The following is a 21,293-nucleotide window of genomic DNA, read 5'->3' on the forward strand; positions in this document are numbered from 1 at the left end:
GAACCCGCAGCGCTAAAGGGTTCGGTACCGAGACGCGCAGGGGGAGGAAGCAGAACCGCAGCACTGAGGGGTTCGGTACCGAGACCCACACGGGGAGGGAGCGGAACCCGCAGCGCTGGGGTTGGGGGCGTGGTCTTTAGGTTCAGGCCCCGCCCCCATCTCGCGGGGTGGTGCGCGTGCGCAGTGCGCCGCCGTTACCTGTCAGCGGCAGCAGGAGGGTGAGGAGCGGAGGCTGAGGAGGGGACGGGACAGGAGAGAGCGGCGGGGATGGAGGGGCTCATCCCGCTGGTCAACCGGCTGCAGGACGCCTTCGCGGCGTTGGGCCAGAGCTGCCTCCTCGACCTGCCGCAGATTGCGGTGGTGGGCGGGCAGAGCGCCGGCAAGAGCTCCGTGTTGGAGAACTGCGTCTCCAGGTGAGGCGTCCCCCGGCACCTCTCGCGCCTTTCCCGCTCGTGGGGTCGCGTGCCCAACGGTCGTTCCCTCCCTTTCCAACGGTCGCTGCGCGCGCCCCCGTGCCGTCTGGGGGGGCCCCGGCTGCCAGCGGGGATGAGGGGGGAGCGGGGGGGTCCCGGGTCCTTCCTGAGCCGGGAGGTTCTGTGCGGGTCCCCCGTGCCCTCCCTCCTTCTGGCCGTGTCCTTGCGGGGAAGCCGCCGCCGCTGCTGCTGCTGCTCCGGTGTGAGCTCGTTCGTGTGCCGGGTGCGTGCGGGGTTAAGCGCTGTCTGAGGAGAAAAAAAGAAAAGCCCCAAATTGTAATTCCGGTGGAGGGTTCTGGTTCTGGTCGGTTTCTGGTTCTCATCCCATCGTTTAGGCTTCGTGCTGCCCTGATGTGTGTAGGGGGGGTTGTAGCATCTCTTACAAACTGCGGAAAGAGGGGGGGAAGCGTCGTGGTTCTGGGGGTGCTTTGGAGGTCCAGCCCGTGCCTCAGGAGAGCTCTGAGGTAAAGGTGGAGTTGTGTGCGGTTCCCTTCAGTTCGTGCTGCGTTCCTGGCTGCTGATCGCTTGTGGGCTCTGGGAGGGAGGTGATGTTGTCATCCTGCATATAGGATCTGAGGGGCTGGTTTAAATCGGTGCTTGGGAAGCTCTCGGGCTTCGTTAATGGTAAATATTGATATATGTGTCTCTCCCAGACGTGGCTGGGTGGCAGACTGCACTTGATGCCCAGTGTGAAATGACTGTGCAGTTGTTCCTTATCTCCACTTCAGAATTTACTGTGTTAAATGTCGGGTTCTTCCCCTTCTACTTGAAGACTGTAGCTAACTCCTGATAGGAACAGTACTGCCAGTACTTTTCAAGTTTAGAAAGCACAAGGAAGAGCCTGGGAAATCATTGTTGGCCATCAAATTCTTACCGTTTGCTTGAACCAAGTCTTGAAAAAAAAAGTTTTTTTGTAACTTCTTCATCTGTGTGACCACAAAGCTTGCGTGCTGAGGAGTAAAGGCTTCATCTTTCCTGCCAGCCAGGATATTTTGGCCCCTGTGGCAAAGCTTTGTCTGGGGTGGCAGCCACCTGGGATTGGGGCAGAGTGTGGTGGGCTGTGGGCTGATGTCTTTCCCTGGATCCTGCTGTGCTGATGGAAGAGGTTACTGCTCCCAGGTGCTTGTTATCCCAGCTAGAGTGATCTACTTGGTCTGATCTGCTGTTCGGGTGGAGCTGTTCCTTTGAGTGCAGCCTGGATGAGCCTGGCTGGAACAAAAGGTGACAAATGAGCAGTTTGTGTTCACCTGGGCCGTTTGGAGGAGAGGCTGAATGTGATATTTCTAGGAGGAACTGTATGGTAAATTATTATTTCTTTTACCCATGTAGTTGTTCACCATGCAGCCTGTGGGACACTGTGAGAGAGTCTGTTCAGAGAAGAACTTAGACACCACTGTGAAGCACCAGGGTGGCTTTGTCACACAGGATCTGGAGCTTGGGTTCTTTCAGCTGGTTCTGGGAGTTCAACATCATTGTTAGATGCAGTAACTTCTTGAGATGTAGTATCAGCTGCTCTGTAGTGCCTCCTTACTTGCAAGCTTGGAGCCTTGCAAATGTGACATTAAAGGGCCTTACTTCACACATACTCCATGAGACTCGGAGCTCTGTTTTACTCATGCCTTTCCTCCAGACTGAGGCTGTGCGTGTGGTCAGCAGATGTGCACTTGCTGAGCTGTGAGAACTTGATTGTGAACCCTCAGCACCAGATTAAGAAGTATCCATGAGATTGGAAGAGCAGTTTTGCATGTTGGATCAACAGGCAAAATCGTCTATGGCTCTTTTTAGCAAGCCACAGGACATTCCTTTTTTTATGGGATAATGAAGCTGATCTCTGCAAACAAGAAGGTTCTTACATCCCCATCTGTCTTAATATGGCTTAGAGAGGTCGTGTGTCTTGTCCCAGAGATGTGTCATGCTCATTGCTTTTTGTAATTGGTACATTGCTTGATGTGTGACTAACTACAGAATGAACATTAATTTCTCAGTAATAGCTTGGAAATTCATGTAAAAAAATAGTCCTAGCACAGGTCTGAATTTTGAGCATTCTCATAGTTTTATAGTTTTGAGGTGTTTTTTTTTTTTTTTTTTGCTTGCTTTGTTTTGTGCTTGGTTTATTTGGAGTTTGTTTTTATTTCTTTACTACATGAACTATTATCTTTAGTAGATCTTGAAGTCTTAGCCTTCAGAGAGACATCCAAGATCTCCTCTCTTCAGGAACAGTTGCAATTGGTGAGAGGAAGGCATGCTGGCCTTCATGTGGAGGGCAGGGCTGCTATAAAAATGCTGTCGGTTGGTAACCTGAATATTTACTAGTGGGGTCCTGGTGAGAGCAGTCAGTTTCTTCTTCACCCTGGGATTAGATTGTTATTCTCTGCTGCCTGTAGCCCCAAGAGCATTGTGCATGTTTCAGTCCTTCATGTGGTCTATGGTTGTGCAAGGATCACTTCCCTCCCACACACCCTTAAACAGAGCAAAGTTATTTTCTAGCTTGCAGGTGACATCAAAGTTGGAGCTTCTTTATGAAGCCTAACAGCCCAGAAAGCTTTTTACCCCCCATCTACTTTATGCATTGCCATATATTTTTTGGAAGGACTGTGAGGGATCTGGCTCTGGCATAGTTCTGCTGGCTGCCATATGGTTCTGGAAGTGGGATCCAAGTCCTGTTTTTTCTGAAGCTGCTGAGTGATTCCCATCCCTCACTGGCCCCAGGGTAGCAGCAAGCCTTGGTTAGGTGCATGGAGCATCCTGAATTATGAGCCCCAGTCAGTGAATATGTTTGAATGAGATGGCATCTTTGATCTGCATCAGTGCTGGTGTTGCATGAGGATGAATTCAGCTTGTTTGCCTGCTCCAGGATTGGTGTGATAGCAAGAACTGGTGGTGTAACTCTAGGGCAGCTTGGAACAAGACTGGACCGGGGTGGTGGCAAAGCTCCCAGTGGAGCCATTATTGTCACTGATTGCATCTCCTAAGGCATTTGGAGAGTTCGCTCTTCACTTAGTGCTCCACTGTGTGTAAGGAGACTACTTCTTTTGGTAGGCAAGGACTTTGAAGGATTTCCTCTCAGAATTCTGGGAAGGGGGATTCTAGAGAGCACTTGAGGGCAGCATTCATGGGTTAGGTCTTCATGTGCTCCTAACTGAAGCTTACAGCATTTGTTTGAGAAAATGGTATTGTCTGGAGAGCAAATGTTCTTGCTTCTCTTTGTCAGGGGAGTAAATGGGCCCTTTACATACTGAGCCAGTGTTTCTAGCAAAGGATCTTGTGCAATCTTTGCAGAGGTTGGCAGGAGAGAGATTCAAAAGCTCCAAGGGGAATCAAAGATCTAATACCAACAGATTGCCAGTGGGATACAGGCACTTCACCTGGTATTGCTCTATTGCTCCAGATGAGCTTACATCTTGTGATTTTTAAATATCTTGCTTTTGGTAACAGTAGAGGTACTTACAAGAGAACTAATGGCAGGAAGAATTACCTAGGAACTGGAGAGAATACACTTTCTGTTATTTCATATATCCAAATGGGCTTTTAAGATAACTAAAGGCACAGCTGGCAAGCTACTGTATCAGGGCCTCTTAGGTTCTGATTCAAATCTGGATTTTAGTCTTACAAATAGCAAGAAATTAATAATTAGATTGCAAAGCTGAAAGCTCTTTATACTTCCTCCTGCTTAATATAATATGAACTGTGTGTGGCCAGATAATTGTTTTATAAGAGATGTGATCTCTTGTTGGTAAGTCTGTCAGTCATAATAAAACAAACACTGTAGTTTTAAGAGCCTGAGGTCTGGTTTTGCAGCACAGCTTTACAGCTTTTTGAGATGCTTTTGATAACCTTACAGCCACTGAATTTTGTGTAGCTATTTATTGTTATTTATTATTTGGTTATTATTTATTACTGGATAGTTATTATGGCACACCTACTGAATTTGGTTTTATTTGTGTTTGTTTTTTAAATTATCATTCCTGGTGTACCCAGCTCGTTCTTTTTCCTTGAGATGGAGGTTGTGAAAAGACAGTGTTGAGTCATTAGGGGAAGGGAAAGGACTTGAAATCTGTTTGTTGAAGCACAGAATTTCTCCAAAGAAAGCAGACAGATGCTGAGGTTGCACGGTTCCTGGGGTGGCATGGTTAAAATGGGTGCAGATATTTTATCCCTTTAGGTACTACACATTGACAGAAACTTTTGGACAGTTTTTGCAGTTCTCCCTTTTTTTGTAAAGCAGGTGTGAAAAAGCTAAGCAGCTCCAAACTGAAATGTGCTGCTCTGTAGTCTTTTTTTAATCTTAAGGATCTTCTGGAAATGGGAATCAGCCACTCCTTTTCCTGACTAATTAACTCATTGTGCAGCTCTATGGAGTGTATTAGTCTAGTTATCAAATACTGTGTGCTGAAAGCAAGAATTATTTCTGATTACTCCATTAAATAATAAAAGCAGCAAATGAGACAGTGGCTCATTTAGGTTTCTTCCCCAAATACATTTCTTCATGGAGAGGTTGCAGAACAAACTTGGCCATTTAAATGGGCTGTAGGTGGCTTAGCCTGACCCTGAAATGTAACTCCAGTGTGGATTTTAAATTCATTTTTATAGCAAGTCTTGAGAGTTGATATATGCAAAGTAAAGCACACGTATAGTTAAAAACAGATGTACAACAAATATGGGGATTTAATTTTTTTTTCTTCCTTCCCATGTAAAGTAAAAGTTTTCCTCTGAAATTGTCTTGATGATGTCTGTATGGTACCAAAACTCAATAAGGAATAGCTGGGATGTAGCAGCATTTCTTCTTCCCCTCTTTCTGGTGTTTAGTTTGTACCCTTACAGGTTAGTGGTTGAGAAAGATCCTGCTTGTCATTTGCTCCCCATCAGCTGATCAGTGAGCAAACTCACTATATTCTTTTAAGTATTCATGACTTTCTTAAACAGTATCTGCCTGGATTGCAGGCACAGGGGGCCAGAAGCCATTTTTTAATAGTTTTTTTTTCTTAAACTGCTTTTCAAAATCAGATTGTCTTGTAAACAGAAGCCTGTGAACTCCCTGTGTGTGCTGTGCTGGGCTGTAAGGGGTTACTGGGAATCCTTTTAATGCTGTGTGTCTGCAGTGGAAAGCCTGTAGTGTAAATATGCTGAGAACAGGAAATAAGCATTATTTAACTGTGACCTTGCATCTTTTTCTTCAGCAAGTTGCACCGAGATGAACAAGGCAGCATTATTGAACTGGAGAGGAGCAAAATCCCATTTAACTGCACACTGGGCTTTGATCTGCTGCCAAGTACTGTTGCCTGTGATAGCCTAGGGATGCAAAGGAGACTATAGCTATAGATAAGAGAGGTTTTCATCTGAGGTGTCTGGTGATAACGACAGGTTTTGTAATTTTTAGGTAGAAGTAATGCTTTTTAATTCAATCCTTAACATGTTTTTTTCTGCATCCTAGTTCCTGTGCAAAATCCCCATTATTTCATTCCTTAGGTATAGAGGAGATTTCTTGTTTGCTGTGACACTCAGAGGTGCCAGAACCAAAGCTAGGTTAATCTTAAACACTCAGTAAGCTGTTTGCTATGTACAGTGCAGGTACCTACAAGTATATACAGATGTATCTGGGGGTTCATCATTACAGAGGATGCTCTGAGGCAGCTGATGTGTAACTCACCTGCAGGGAATAGTCAGGGCTCTGTGCAGCAAGCACAGGAACTGTGTAAGACATGACATGGGCAATGTTCCAGTTCTGTTCAGCAGTTACACTGGAAGCTGCTGAAGAAATGTTAACATCATCCATCAGAGGCAGTGGTGTGCCCTTGTGTCCCCACCTCTTTGTTTAGAAGGGAAACAAATGTTGTCAGAAGATCCCCAATGTCCCTCAGATCTAGGAAGCAGGCTGGAGAGCCTCAGGAAGGAGTCTGGGTCCTGTGACATAAACACTGTGTTGGTCAGGCTTTAGCATAAAAAGTTCTTGTGGTAATAAGTTTCTGGTGAGTGGAGAGACAGGAGATCATGGCTGATATTAGATTTCAGTATTTAGCTAAAGGGACTTTATTGTCATGGCCAATATAATCACTTGCATGTGCTACAGGCTCACTGCAGGATAACTGCAGGATAACAGGTCAAAAAAAATCAAATGGCTAAAAGAGAGAAGTTGTTTGAAAGGCTTGGATGAGTTGTTTTGGAAACATCTTCCTTTCCCCTTTCCTAATGTAGCTGTCTATAAATTCTGTCTATACTTATATAATATAAGTACGTATAAATATATATAATAAATTCTGTCTGTAAATTCAGGCTGTCATTATGCTTCAATTTCCAGTGTGTGTATACATTCTAGAGGGAGTAGAATTGAATCCAGTTACATTTCATCCCTGCAAAATAGTCTGAAATGCTATTTTGATGCTTTTATTGTGCCCAGAAAGGTAAGCTGACAGTTTGACACCTTGTCCATCACAAAAGGTACATATATTTCACAGTACATGTGAAGAGGCAAAGCCTTCTGGCCTTGACCAGGCTGTGGCACAGCTGACTGTGAGCTCTGACTGTTCCAAATGTGTGTGTTGATGGATCTGAGCTCAGGACTGATTTGGGAGGAAGGGCAGGAGCTTATTTTGTTTGGGTTTGTGATGCCAGCATGCAAATTTGCAGTCTCTAAAGTTTTTGTCATGACAGAGTATCCAGACATCAATTATCTGCTAAGTGCAAGGAATTACAGCAATATTTAGCTTCATGTGCTTGTCGTGTTGGAGATGTGTTGTTTTCTTTCTGATACTTGCAGTCAGATTATTTTTCTGTTTATATCTGATTATATTGGTGAAATCCTTTCTAAAGAAACATTGTTAAAAGTATTTGGCAGCTGAAAGTGACTTAAAAAAACCAACAAGCACTGCACTGACAACAATTTAAAGTGAGTGAAGAATTTTTGTTGTTCATTTCTTGTATTGAGGTACAAAATCTTGCTGCATTAGTATTCATCCTGAGAATGGATGGGCTTTTCTGCACCAACATCCTATGCAAATTAGTCCTCTCCTAAGAGTGAACATATCTGATTAGGGAGAATACTGTTGTCCTGCAAAGTCTGCTTTATCCTTTTTGACACAAAAAATTCTGAGAGCTGGGGTTTGACTTTGTGTTCTGTGCTTTCTTCCCCTCCCACTCCTCCTGGGAATTGATGGAGGGCACCACTGGGCAGGAAATAGCGGAAGCTTTGGTAAAATCTTAAAAGAGAAAAAAGGGCATTTTCACAAATGGAATTAGGATGATGCAGCAAAGTTTTGGATGCCTGCCAGAGAGGACAGATGCATCATGCATACAGGGGCTTGCTGACGAGACTGCACATTGGCAGCTTCCTGATCTGTTAATACAGCAAGCCTCCAGCCCGAGCATAATCACTGCACACAGAGCACTCTTCATCTTACCACATCTCTGGCTTTGTCTGGCAGGTTTCAGAGCTGTATATGGCAAGTTTGCAGTCCCATGAGCATTATTGAGACTTTAAAACTTTTCCCTATGGGGAAGATGTTTTTTAAATGCTATGAAACGCATTTTCTTCTCTTCAATGAACATGCTTATCCTTTTTGTGCAGAAATGCCATGTTGAGGTGCTGTGACTGCTGTCAAAATATGGCATCAGATTTGGGGTACTAATAGTGGTCTGTCTGTGTCTTCTGAGACTTCTGCTCAAATGGCTCCTACTTTGGAGATCCTGTTGGTCCAAGTGATGTTTAATAGAAGACTGGGACCAGGGTAATTTCTGGCACTGATTTTCTCATAGCTCTCTAATGTTTACTTTAATGGGGAAGATGTAATAATTTCTGGCTGCTTGTTGAGCACAAATGCTGCTGCTGCTTCAAGACAGCATCTTCCAGATATGAGAGAAGTTTAATGCTGCTGGTTTTTAAGCCTGCTCTGTCTTCAGTCTTCTGCATGAAAAGGAAATCTTTGCTTTTTTGGTTTAGTGGTGCCTAAGCATTGCTGCTAAACTTGGTTGTTATGGAGGTGCCCAGCCAGTGTCACTGAAATCCCTTGCTGTCTTATTTAAAGTTCTGTCAGGGACTTTCAAAAAGTGCTTTATATCCCCCCTTTAGGCTCAACACTTACCATATTCCCATAGTTAGCTCCACTTGGGTGGACTTTTTGTACCATTTTCTTCAGAATTTTTGTATAATTTATCTCAATTCTGTAAATTAATGGGCAAGGGGAGACCCAAAGAGACATTTTAGGCTGCTAGGTTGTAGTGTGTAAGAGTTTCAGGATTTTTAAATTATTATTATTCTTGATTCAACTTGAAAGTGAGTGATAGGAAAATTGAGGTGCCCCTCCATTGGCTGTTCACTTCCAGTAGTTTCAGCAACCCTGATGAAGGACCCCACGGACTTGGAAAAAAGCTTCTCAAACACAACAAATTTATCCACTCTGCCTTGAAGGAGGAGAGTTAACACTCCTAGGATGTCTGCATGCTCAGCTTCTTACCCCTAAAGACATGCCCAAAATGCATGGGCTGCAGTTTGTAGTTACTGTTCCTGAGTATTGATTGTGTTTTCATTCAGCAGATTAATTAAAATGCTCTCTCAACTGAAGGAAGATTTACCTTGAAAGAATGATTACTTCAAACTAAGACCAAATTTAATTATAGAACCTGAGGTAAGCACCAGAGTGTCATGATAAGATCTATGCTGGGTGGTTTACAAACCCTGGAAAGACCAGTATTGAGCTTTAGGAACTAATATATCTGAGATCACTGAATATCCACAGCCTCTTAAAGCATTTGGCTTGTCTAGCAGGTCTAGTTAAGATACCTATCATTGGTCTTCAGTAAAGAAGATTATTTTGTACATCTTCATGTGAGAATCTCTTCAGACTGAGATTTTGCAGTCATTGAACAAAGCTGTGGGAGACTCTCATGGTTTACAGACATTGTGCCAAAACAAAACAACATTTACTCTTTATAAATAATGAAAGAAGGTAAGAGATCCAGTTAGTAAGATTTGGCCTCTTCAAGTTAATAAGGAGAAGTATATTTAGCCAAGTATCTGTGTGATACAGAAAGTGATGTATGCTACTGTATTACTGGAAAAAAAACCCAAACCAAAAGGTATGTGGTTGGGAACCTGAAAGCACAACAGAGGTAATGCCTTAAAGCTCTTGAGACTTCTGGAAAATGGGCCATGAAGTTATCTTGGTGCTGTCATTTTGATGGCTGAGGAATTGTGCTTCCAAAGCCCCTAAGGAAGAATAAATGTAATGATGTCAAGTGTCAGTGATGACACAGCTCCTCTGAGAAAGCACTTCACTGGGTATTACAGATTTAATAGTTAGGAAGGCCTCTGTTTAAATGCAAAATATGCTTCTCTCTGCTTGGATATCCCTGGCTTTGTAACAAACTGAAGTGCAGGAAGGATCTATTGCTGGGGCCTCTGCTGTGCTGGTGAGCACAGGAACAAGAGCAGGTGAGACAGAACCCAATTAGGCCCAAATAGGTCTTCAGATGCCTCTTTTTAGCATTAAGAATTCTTCAGTTATAAATTCACTGCCTTTGGCTTCTGGGCTTTAAAAAGTGACCGTGAGGAAAAAGAAGAAATAAAATATTAGAAAATATTCCTGTCTGGGTTTACACTGGGTCATTCTTTTCTGTGTTTTGTTCTTTGGTGATAACACTTTGCTTTGAGCAAACCTGATAAATGCAAGAAAAAGGAAAAGCCTTTTGTAGGAGTTTTGTACTGGGTGCTGGGAGCTGCTTGGCTGCTGAGGCCTGTGTAGGTGTTCAGGGGGCAACAAACAGGGTGCTCTTTGACACCAGATCCGGCCATTCAGCAGCCAGGACAAGCCACAAGTGCTACAAGTGTGCCAGGCTGGAGTTGTAGAAAACAATAAACACTGTGTTGGAAAAAGGCCCAGGAAAACTCTTCACTTGGGGGCATAATTGCTTCCTATTGCAATCCAAGCTGCATTGCAGTCCTGGGGAATAAAGGCCTGGGTGGAATGCTACCCAGCACTGGTGTTCACATGAGCTGAACATGGCTTTGCTGCACCTGAGGGCAGGTTAGGCTCTTGTGACCAACTCTGGGTTAGTGGAAAAATGTTTATAAGGAACATTATCAATGGTGTTTGGCAAAATGAAATATTTTTCTATGATCTGCACTTTCAAACTAGAATTAACAGCCCTACTTTATACTAATGTTTGGACATTGGTCCCCACCAGATTTCCACTTTTATTTCCACTTTCAGGTATAAAGGAAATTTCACATTAGTACAATATCTTGTGGAACTGGGTTGTGGCTTTCTGGGTTGTGACTATTTTTTTCATTTTATTATTTCTTAGGGATTTTCTGCCACGAGGTTCTGGAATTGTAACAAGACGACCATTGGTCTTGCAACTCATCACTGCCAAAACAGGTAACTTCTTTCTCTTTTTGGCTCACTGCCTGGACAAAGTGCTCATGTACTTCAGCAGGAGGGAAAAAAAACCCAAAACATTGTGAAGAAAGGTGCAACTGGACTGTCTGGTCTAGCTAATCTCATTGGCCTGTCTAGGAAAACACTAACATCTAAATCATAGAGCACATAGTAAATTTAATCCAAGATCAAACTTGAAGCAGTGGAGAAACATTACTACATACAAAGTGTTTTACAAATTAGCTTGGATTTAATAATTTTGATGAGCTTTAGGGTTGTATTAGTTAACACATCATAATTCTTGTGCTTCTGCCTTTAACTCTTGCTCCAGTGCACACAGATTTAATTCCACACAGCTTGTTTTCATGACTTGTCTTTTTTGGTTGGGCTCACTGCACCAAGTAGAGCAGAAGGTAGACTGGGGGTGAAGGAGGTTTCTGCATATTTGTCTGGTCAAAACCAAAAATACAGTGTGTGTATACACTGCTGAGATCTTTCATCAGAATTCACCACTCTGCATTCTTCCAAGGGCCATTTTATCTGCTCTTAGGTACCTCAGTTCCCCAGCATGCCTCAAAGCAGCTGTGGTTTTCCATCATTCAGATTTGGGTGGTTTTGTTGTTGCTTCTAAACAATGAAAGCAACCAAATCACTGCTTTATTATTGCCTTCTGCTTAAAATAGTAAACAAATGAAATCACATCCAAAACAACACCTAAAAATAAGAAGTGCTCTTTAAATTATGCAATGTGATAAAATCAGGGAAGAAACCAGCTGCTTGTAGAACTTGTACAATTCAGGTTTTGTGTGCATTTTTTCCTTGAAGGCCCTTTTGAAGGTGTGCTTAGGCTCTCTTTTTTTTCTAAATGACTGCTTTTCAAGTGCATTCATACTTTCAGTTAGGCCTCTAGGTTTTTGTATAGGTAACTTGTGAAGTAGCTCTTTATTTTAACTTCAGGAACACAACAAAAACTTGAAAACTTATGGAGAATTGAGCTTCAGCACAATTTCATGTTTCCTGGTTGTCAGGTCCTACTTCTCCCTTTGGGAAACGTTGTGTGTTTCTTGTTTGGGATGAGATGCCAAGACTTTTAAAATGCAAGCTTTAATTATTTTGTTACTTTCTTTAAACTTTGTTCCACTGTTGTTTCTGGTGGTGAAATTCCAGCTAACTTTATCTTTTAAGCCACCATTACCTTTCTTAACTAATTAAAGAAAAAAGGAAAAAGAAAACTTGTTAGAGAAGCACAGTGTTCTTTTACAGGAAGCAGATGCTGGACTGATTTTTATCAAGTCCATAATTATCTAAAATATTCTAGAAAGTAATGAGAGGACTGTATCATGTTCTTGCTGCTGTGGAATTCTAAACTTTTCTCTAATCCCAGCATCTTTCTTGACTCTTTTTAAAAGAACTTTTATTAATGTTATCCTGTTCCTGGGGAGGGGGCACTTTCTAGGCAGGCATTCTGTGATGACTGCAGGGTATTTTAGCAGCATTTTGAAACTGGCTGAAATCTTTCTGGGATATCAGTTTGATTGACAGAGGAGTTTAAAGCTTCATTTAACCGAGTCATTGCAGTAAGGGATCAAGTTTGGGAGCTGAGGTGTTTGTGCACACCCAAGTAAGAGGAAAATTTGTCCACTTGTTGGGAGGGTTGGAAATGGCATGGAAGGGTGCAGCAGGATTTGGTTGTGAGTCCTTCAACATCTGAAAGATCTGACACATAAAGAGCTGTTACTGCTGTGAATATGCAAGTAGTAACATGAAACAATTCAATACTAGGAAATTTTTGTCACGAGATGTGGAGTATTTTTATTATTATTTTTTAAAGTATTGTTTACTTCCTATTTTTATAAAAATTCCATGTAATAAGTACAGAGTTATTTTGCAGTATCCTGTGATCTCCTTCAGTCACTAACATCTTTTGGTGGGAACAGTACAATTCCTAGGTGGCTTTGTGCCATTTGCACTTTACAGCTATGCAAATACTGTACTCTGCTAAAATCTTTGAGGCAAACAAAAAGCGAAATATTGAAACTGAAAAGTTAGTCCTTTGTAGTCATGACTATTTTTTCCTTTGAACCTGATAATGTGACAAGTACTTAGTAGCTAAGGATGTTGAAATATGGATGTTAAAAATAATTTACAATGAAGGACTCTGCCTGTTCTTGACTATCCTATTTTGAGTCTCTTTTGGGACTGCCCAGCTGCATTTCAAATGACATTGAAAATCTGGCTCATATCCAACAAATTACTGTACTGGCTAGAGGATAGGAAAAGCAAACCACAACTCCATCTTGTAAAGCTTTTGAGTCTTCATGGTTGCATTTTTCTTGCAATGAGAGGCTGATACTCATTACTTATCCCAAAGCAGTCCATTGCCAGTCCTGGAGGTGGGGTCACAATTTTTCAATTTACTTATCTCATCTATTTAGTTCATTTGATCCCATTCTGCTGAAGAAAAATAACATATATGATGTCTTGCTGGAAGAGAGAAATAAACCAAATAAACATGCAGTCCTTGCTCTGTAATAAATAGACCTGAATTCTGGTAAAGCAGCTTTGTTTCCCACCATGAAGTCACAACTGAAAAAAATAAAAAATTCCCTTCTGCTGCCAGGCATGCTCAGCAGTCCAAGTGCAGCTTGACATTTTGCTCTCTTATCACTGGACCCTGGGCAGGTCCACAGCAAGTCCAGTGTCAGGTTGAAGGAGACAACTTGTTGCTGATCTTTGTTGGAGCTCAGAGTAGAAAACAGTTTGGGAGAAAATCTGGGGAGCTGCAGTTCAGTGAGTTGTTGGAAGGCAGAGGTGTGGACACAGGTGGGGGAGGTTGGCTGATGGGCAGCTCCAGGTTTTCCAAGGCAGCTGGGTTAAATCAGCTGAGCCATTTAGAGGATGGAGGGGGAGGAGTTCCACCTGCTCTCTTCCTGGGGGACAAGCTGAGTGGAAGGACAGTTATTTGTCAGTCTGATGTCTAAATTCAGGCAAAAGGCATGCTGGCTCCTCCAGTGTTTGACTGCTGCTGCCTAGGACACAGGGAACTCATTTTTTCTCACTGGGCAGCCTTTGTTTCTAGTGCTAAACTGTTGTAATATTTCAGCATTTACCAAGGAGTGCAGAGTGCTGCTCTCTCACTTCCTTACTCATGATTCCTTCTCAGAAGGAGGAATGTATCCCATATTCCTGGAGTTGTGCTTTTAGAGGGGTTTTCCCAGTGTGTCTCAGGATGTGTGTGTTGGCACAGAGCTGACCTGGGGCAAGGACTTTCAGACCACATTAGTGTTTGGTAGTCTTGAAGCAAGATAATTGAATTCTGCTGGAGGTACATTATCATGGAATCAGTAAGGTTGGAAAAGACCTTCAAGGTCATTGGGTCCAACTGTAATCCAGCTCCCATTAAAACATCTCCTGCAGTGCCACATCCAAACCCTTATTGAACACCTCCAGGGATGGTGGCTCCACCACCTCCCTAGGCAGCCCATCCCAATGCTTCACCACTCTTCCAGTAAAGAAATTTTTCCTAGAAAGGTGGCACAGTTCTAAAGGGGAGGGACTGGGCACTTAGCAGGGAGGAGAGGAAGAGAGTGGCTGCTGTTTTATGGCTCCCACTCTGTCAGCTGTTCATCCAGGTGACAAACAGGGATGCTGCAGAGTCCCCTAAAGATCTGAGAGGTGCATACCATCCTGAGACAGTGAAAAACCCTTCACCTGAATAGGGTTGATACATGTGGATAACACTGCTAGTCTGAAACCTGAATTGAAGCAGTTGCAGAAGCTGCAAATCTTCCTTTCTGCTGTCTTTGTGTCTGTGCTGGGAACAGAGACTGGAGTAACCTCAGCAGGGCTGGCAGCAAGGGGCTGGGGGCTCCTTATTCCAGGAGTGTAAACAGTATCTGAATCTTTCAGGTTGTTCCAGAGGTGACATGCTGAAGCTAAAAGCAGTAAATCATACCCAGTCAAGTTGGCTTTTTAACCCTTTCTTGCTGTAGGCTGGTTTTCATCTATACAATCATATCTATGGCACGTGCTCATATATAATATTCTCTCAGTGATGTGCTTTGGGCAGGCACATCTGAAGAATACTGGGGGCTTGAAAGTGGGTGTCCAGGTCTGTAAGTGTGTGAAGTACTATATGCTGTGTGCTGTTTTTCACAGAGTATGCTGAATTTCTACACTGCAAAGGGAGGAAATTTACTGATTTTGATGAAGTTCGTCAGGAAATTGAAGTAGAAACAGATAGAATAACAGGAGTGAACAAAGGCATTTCTTCAATTCCTATTAATTTAAGGATATATTCTCCACATGGTAGGTAAAGTCATTCTACTTTATATTTCTGTCATGTAGCATTATGTGACTCTGCCTGTCTAGTCAGCTTCTTTTGTATGTGTTTGTATAGCTTGATCAGAAGTCCTTTGGGATATAAAAATTTGTGAGACTGACTTTAACCAGAAGTGGACCTGTATCTGTCAGAATCCTCAATTTTTAATGTGTTTCATAACCACTCTATGGTGGGGAGTTGTTGGCACTAGAGCTGGGCAGAACTCAGACTCTCTGTCCTGTTTAATATTCTCATGATTTAAAAATCTTGTCACTCTGCATCAGGATGAAAGCAGCCTCTCCCCCAGTATGTACCCATTGCCACAGAATGAGAAGATCAGGTTTGTGACCACCTGAGGAACCCTGAACATACTCCAGTCTGTGGGTCCTTGAGAGAACTGGCAGATGTAGTTGCCAAGCCACTCTCTCTCCATGGTATTTGAGAAGTCCTGCTGAAGTCAGGTGAATCCCTGGTGACTGGAAGAAGGGATATGTTACACCCATTTTAAAATAGGGTAGGAAGGGGCACCCTGGGAACTACCAACTTGCCAGCCTCATGTAGTGAAATGAGGCAACCAGGTGCCACTAATTCCCAGGTAGTGGCGTGAGCTTGTGTCAAGCCCACCTGTGCCTGATTAGGGTGGGCCCCCACTGCACGTGAGCAGGACCAGGAGGCCAATAAAAGGAAGCTCACACCCACTACCTGGCAATTAGTGGCACCTGGTTGCCTCATTTCACTACAGCCTCACCTCTGTGCCTGGGAAGATCAAAGAGCAAGTCCTCCTAAAAGGACTGATAAGGCACATAGAAGAGAGGAGGGTGATCCAAGACAGCCAGCACAGCTTCACTAAGGGCAAATCCTGCCTGAGGAACCTAGTGACTTCCTGGGATAGTGAAACAAGGGACAACCTAGGGATGTGAGCTGTCTGGACTTTCTCTTAACAAGTTACAGAGAAAACCGAAACAAAACGATGTAAAAACCTCAAACCAACCTCAAATTCCCCCCAAGCCCCTCAATAACAACCACTGACAGGATCTCTGTAAAACTTGGGGGTTTCTGTGATAAAATCTGGCTGCAGCCACACTGTGCAGACCTCCTGAGACATGTCTGGTGTGCTGACCAGTTTGTGCTCCTGTGTTTGGTGTGCAGTGCTGAGCCTGACTCTTATTGATCTGCCGGGAATCACCAAAGTGCCCGTAGGGGATCAGCCTCCAGATATTGAGCAGCAGATCAGAGAGATGATCATGCAGTTCATTGCTCGAGAAAACTGCCTGATCCTGGCTGTGACTCCAGCCAACACTGACCTGGCCAACTCAGATGCACTGAAGTTAGCTAAGGAAGTAGACCCCCAAGGTAAGTGTGTTTGAAAGTAAGCACAGCTTGTTCTCAAGTGGGATGACATAACTGGAAGTATTAGAGCAACTCTTGTGTGAAATAGACTTGATAATCTATAATGTAGATCTGTGTGTATATATTCTCATATAGGCTTTAAAATCACAAGGACTGTTAGCTCAGTGTCATTCAGGTAATGATGCTGCAAATGCATTTTTAAACTTTAGCCCTGACCTTTTATAAGCAAGTGGGACCCTGGCTATCTAGAAATGGGGTTTGTGCCTAGTTAATGGACCATGGTGCTGATGGGATTTCTAGGTCATAAATTTTCTGCAGTCATACCATAAGCATGCTGAGCCTTGCTAAGCAGATCTGGGGGACACATTTCAGCCCGGACAATGATCTCCCTTCTTTTACAGTCATTCCATAACTTGCAGGTGTAGCTGGTGTGGGATATAAGGTCAGAGCACATCGTGCATCTGTTGTTTTATAATTGTAAAATGTAATTGTTTTCCTGAATATAAGTGGGTTTTCACTCTCTTCCTCCTCCTGCTTCCTCCCCAATCAGGCCTTAGAACCATTGGTGTGATCACAAAATTGGATCTGATGGATGAAGGAACAGATGCAAGAGAAATTCTAGAAAACAAACTACTGCCTCTCCGTAGAGGTGAGAACATTCATATTCTGTGCAATCCAGGAGGTGGTTTGGATAAGGGTGGTGTTTGGGAGTCCTGGAGGTGAACCAAAGGTTATGCTGGACTTGATGAGTTCCTGGCACTTATTGTTATCTATTCAGAAAAGATAAAAAGTGGCTGTGCTAAAAATATCTGGCACGTAAACTGATTTCTTTTCTGGACCTGGAAAATACTCTGCATATTCCAGAGGAAGCAAGAAATGTCAGCACAGGTTTTTTAGCCATTTTTTGTCTTCTCTGCCAGGTTCCTGTTGCTTGTAACAAAACAAACTTTAGTTCTTTGCAGATGACAGAAGCAAGCACTGGAGTTTTGGTAGTGTCACTGTAAACCAAGTTTTGATCCCTTCCAGGAATTTTCCATGTGCTTGTTCTGACAGCTGCTGCCACTGTTGCTCATACTGTTAACTCATCAAGAATATTAATTATGAGTTAAGTCACACTGATAATTCATCAAGAATTTTGTTTGTAGTTACAAGTTAGTAATGAAACCACCATCTCCTCCTATGCATCATGTAGGTCCAGCAAAGAAGAATAATTTTTCCCTCTATTTTGCTAGTATCATGATTTATCTGTGTAGACCTGTGTGTCTGTGTGTGTTGATTTTGTTTTGGGGTTTTCTTTGTTTATTTTTGAAGTGGTTTTTTTGGTTACACCAACACTTTCAGATATTTCTATATTTCAATTGGTAATTTAAAAGGAAATGTATCAGTTATACATAAACAGGAAGAACAATTTAGACACTGTCAAGGTTACTACAGTCCTGAAGTGCCTAAATTGGAAAGTTTTCCTTGAACTGAGGCAGCCTGGTTCTATTTTCATAGGAATACAGTAATTCAGGTAATAGCTGCATTGGTTTTCTGTTTTTTTTAGGTTATATTGGTGTTGTAAACAGGAGCCAGAAGGACATTGATGGGAAGAAGGACATCAAGGCAGCTCTTCTGGCTGAACGGAAATTCTTTCTTTCTCACCCAGCATACAGGCACATGGCAGACAGGATGGGAACACCCTATCTCCAGAAAGTTCTAAACCAGGTAAAAACTGAAGCCTTTGTGGTAAAAAGCAGCTTTTATAATGAGAGGACCAATATAAAATCTTAATAAAATGTTGGTTGGGGAACCTCACTTGTGTTTTCCTGCTTTTAACCTTTTTATATTTCACAGTGTAATAAAAAAAGCTGTATATTATATGTAGCACATGAAAACTCCCTGTGAGTTGTAGTTTCTGGCTTTCCACTGACAGTTCTGGACTCCCCCATTTTCTTGAGTACTGAACAACAACAACGAGATTTGTGTAGACTTGTCTCCCTGGCAATATATCATCCTAGTCCTTAATAATGCCATTTCTTCCAGTTTAAGAGGATTTTTAATATTCAGATTTGAAGTTTGGGGGAAAAAAAATAGTTTAACAATCATATATCCTGAGGCTTCACTGCACATCTGTACTTTAACCTCAAAAATCTATACTTTATTGCAGTTTTTTATAGAAACAGTGTACTGGTTTGTCCATTTTGGACAGCAGGAGGAAAGAGGTAGAAGACTCCAGTGTCTGGCCTGCTTAATTTCTTAGTACAGTGACTTTGCAGCTGTAACTTGTCAGCCAGGTTGTGCCATGCTCTGGACTCACTCAGAAAGAATGCCAAGGCCATGCTGTCTGTGCTTCGGAACAAAGTCTTCAGCAGGAAGCAAGAACTTGTTTATATCCTTCAGGTTTTGTCTATGTTTAGGCTGTTTTGCCTCTTTTTATATATTTAAAGTTCATTCCACATATCTTAGTTTTACAACTGAACCATGTGCTGTTTATACCTTAGGATTTGCTTTACTCTATGTGCCATTAACCTTTTTGTGAGCTTTTTTGTAAATTTACTCTCTGGGTGTGACCTGTTGGTCTTCTGCTGCCATTTCTGTGTGAAGAGTATTATATATGAGAAAACCTACTTCAGTTCCATCCCTAAGATGGTCCCTTAAGTTTAGGGACCTGTCAGTGTTTGTGGTTTCAGGTGTTATTTCAGTATCTCTGCACCACAAGGTGGTGCTCCAGGGAAACACCAGCTTTGCATTTTGTGCCTTGCAGTCAGCTGAGTAACTTGCATTTTGGGTTTACATATTTTGTTATATGACAAATTTATAGCTTGTCTGCTTGGGGCTGTGAAGAAGGTTTGCAGCACAGTGTAACTTTGATTGAAATCAAGGACCAGGTGCAGTGCATTAGAAATTTATGGCACAGGTAAAACATCAGTTGTGCTGTATAAACACAGGTATATAAAACCTATTTATGCTAAAACAGGTGAAATAAGTTAAACACTAGTTTGGTAAGCCTTTTCCTACTCTCCTTCAGTTTATTTTCCAGTATTTTTAGGTGTATTTTCAGAAATGAAAACTGATAGTCTGGAGGAGTAGAACTCAAGATAGATTTTTCAGGCAAAAATCAAGTGTTTAATGATCAGTAGTATGACAAAAATCTCTTCCCTTTAGGATGCTTTGTACAAGTGAGTAGCAGTCATGTGGAGGTGATTTTTCCCACTCATGGGAGAGTGCCCAGGAGGTACTCTGCATGTCTGTGCTTCCCTTTCTCTGTTCTCAGTGGACTGTGGATCCTCAGAATCTCTACTTGTCATAGAATCATAGAATCATGTGGGTTGGAAGGGACCTCAGAGCTCATCAAGTCCAACCCTTGATCCACTCCCGCTGCAGTTCCCAGCCCATGGCACTCAGTGCCACATCCAGGCTCTTTGGAAAGATCTCCAGACACGGAGAATCCACTACTTCCCTGGGCAGCCCATTCCAATGCCTGATCACCCTCTCCAGAAAGAAATTCTTTCTCATCTCCAACCTAAACCTCCCCTGGCACAACTTGAGACCCTTTGTGCCCTCTTGTCTTGCTGAGAGTTGCCTGGGAAAAGAGCCCAACCCCCCCCTGGCTCCAACCTCCTTTCAGGGAGTTGGAGAGAGTGATGAGGTCTCCCCTGAGCCTCCTCTTCTCCAGCCTCAACACCCGCAGCTCCCTCAGCCTCTCCTCATAGGATCTGTGCTCGAGTCTCTTCCCCAGCCCAGTTGCCTCCTTTGGACCTGCTCCAGCACCTCAATCTGCTTCCTGAGCTGAGGGGCACAGAACTGGACACAGGACTCGAGGTGTGTACCACATCATCTTGTGGCTGTAAAGTGATGGAGTCTGGGCAACCATGTAGGCAACTGGGAGACACCCTTAAGAAAAGCAGCAAATCAGGAGTTGGGGCATCATTGCTGAGGGTTGAGAGGTCATTTTAAGTTCCATATGGAAGGTGTGTAACTTCTGATGTGGAACTAAACAAATATATAGGAACATGGCTTGGTGAGCCAGAGAACAAAGGGATTTTAAAATCCTCCTTATAATGTGTATGTAAAAGTGATACTCTATACTCTATTGCTCTTTAACAGACTCTACTGTTCACAGGTGAAAAGAAACTACACTGTTAAGCTACTGAAATGCTTGGCAGCCAGAAGGACTCTTGCTTTCATCTTTAAGCAGTATAAAAGGATTCTTCTTTGCTTTTTAGCAACTTACCAATCATATCCGGGACACCCTGCCTGCCTTTAGGAGCAAACTCCAGAGCCAGCTGCTTTCTATAGAGCATGAAGTAGAAGTATACAAAAACTTCAGACCAGAAGATCCAACCAGAAAAACAAAAGCCCTCTTGCAGTGAGTGTCTAGTTTTTTGTCTGCTTTTCCACTCTGTACATGTTTGGGTTGATTTTTGTTTTTCTATATTTCTTAAGGATTTAAATTGGAAGATTAGGATGTAAACTTAAAGGCTAGGATAGAGTTAGGGGTACAATATACAGACTCCAAAGAATTCTATGCTTCATACTCCAGAACACTTTAATTACTCTGCAATTGTCATGGTCCCCACTGAGCTTTGCAGTCTCTGTAACAGCATCTAAATATGGATGGGCTTTTCACTAAGTACAACCTACTTAGTGTATTAAATACACTAAGTATTACAACCTATACATCAGGAGTGTTGTTTGCTTATCCTATTAAAAATACTCCTATTACTTTATCCTAAAAAGCTATTTGAAAGAAAAATTATCTAATAAATAATGGTAGGATTTACAATGTTGTGATCA

General features: G+C 42.6%; 1 protein-coding gene across 1 annotated transcript in view; it reads left to right on the top strand.

Annotated features, from left to right (window-relative positions):
- Positions 1–233: 233 nt before the first annotated feature.
- Positions 234–21,293, top strand: part of DNM3 (dynamin 3) — a 146,442-nt gene continuing 125,382 nt past the window's right edge. The window contains exons 1-7 of the mRNA XM_030455535.1: positions 234–413; positions 10,770–10,843; positions 15,002–15,151; positions 16,314–16,517; positions 17,065–17,163; positions 18,061–18,221; positions 20,723–20,865. Of these exons, the coding sequence (XP_030311395.1) occupies positions 268–413; positions 10,770–10,843; positions 15,002–15,151; positions 16,314–16,517; positions 17,065–17,163; positions 18,061–18,221; positions 20,723–20,865 (977 nt within the window). The 5' untranslated portion in view covers positions 234–267. The remainder of the gene's footprint in view (positions 414–10,769; positions 10,844–15,001; positions 15,152–16,313; positions 16,518–17,064; positions 17,164–18,060; positions 18,222–20,722; positions 20,866–21,293) is intronic.

This window comes from Calypte anna, chromosome 8 (genome assembly GCF_003957555.1).
Source record: "Calypte anna isolate BGI_N300 chromosome 8, bCalAnn1_v1.p, whole genome shotgun sequence".
Lineage (NCBI taxonomy): Eukaryota > Metazoa > Chordata > Aves > Apodiformes > Trochilidae > Calypte > Calypte anna.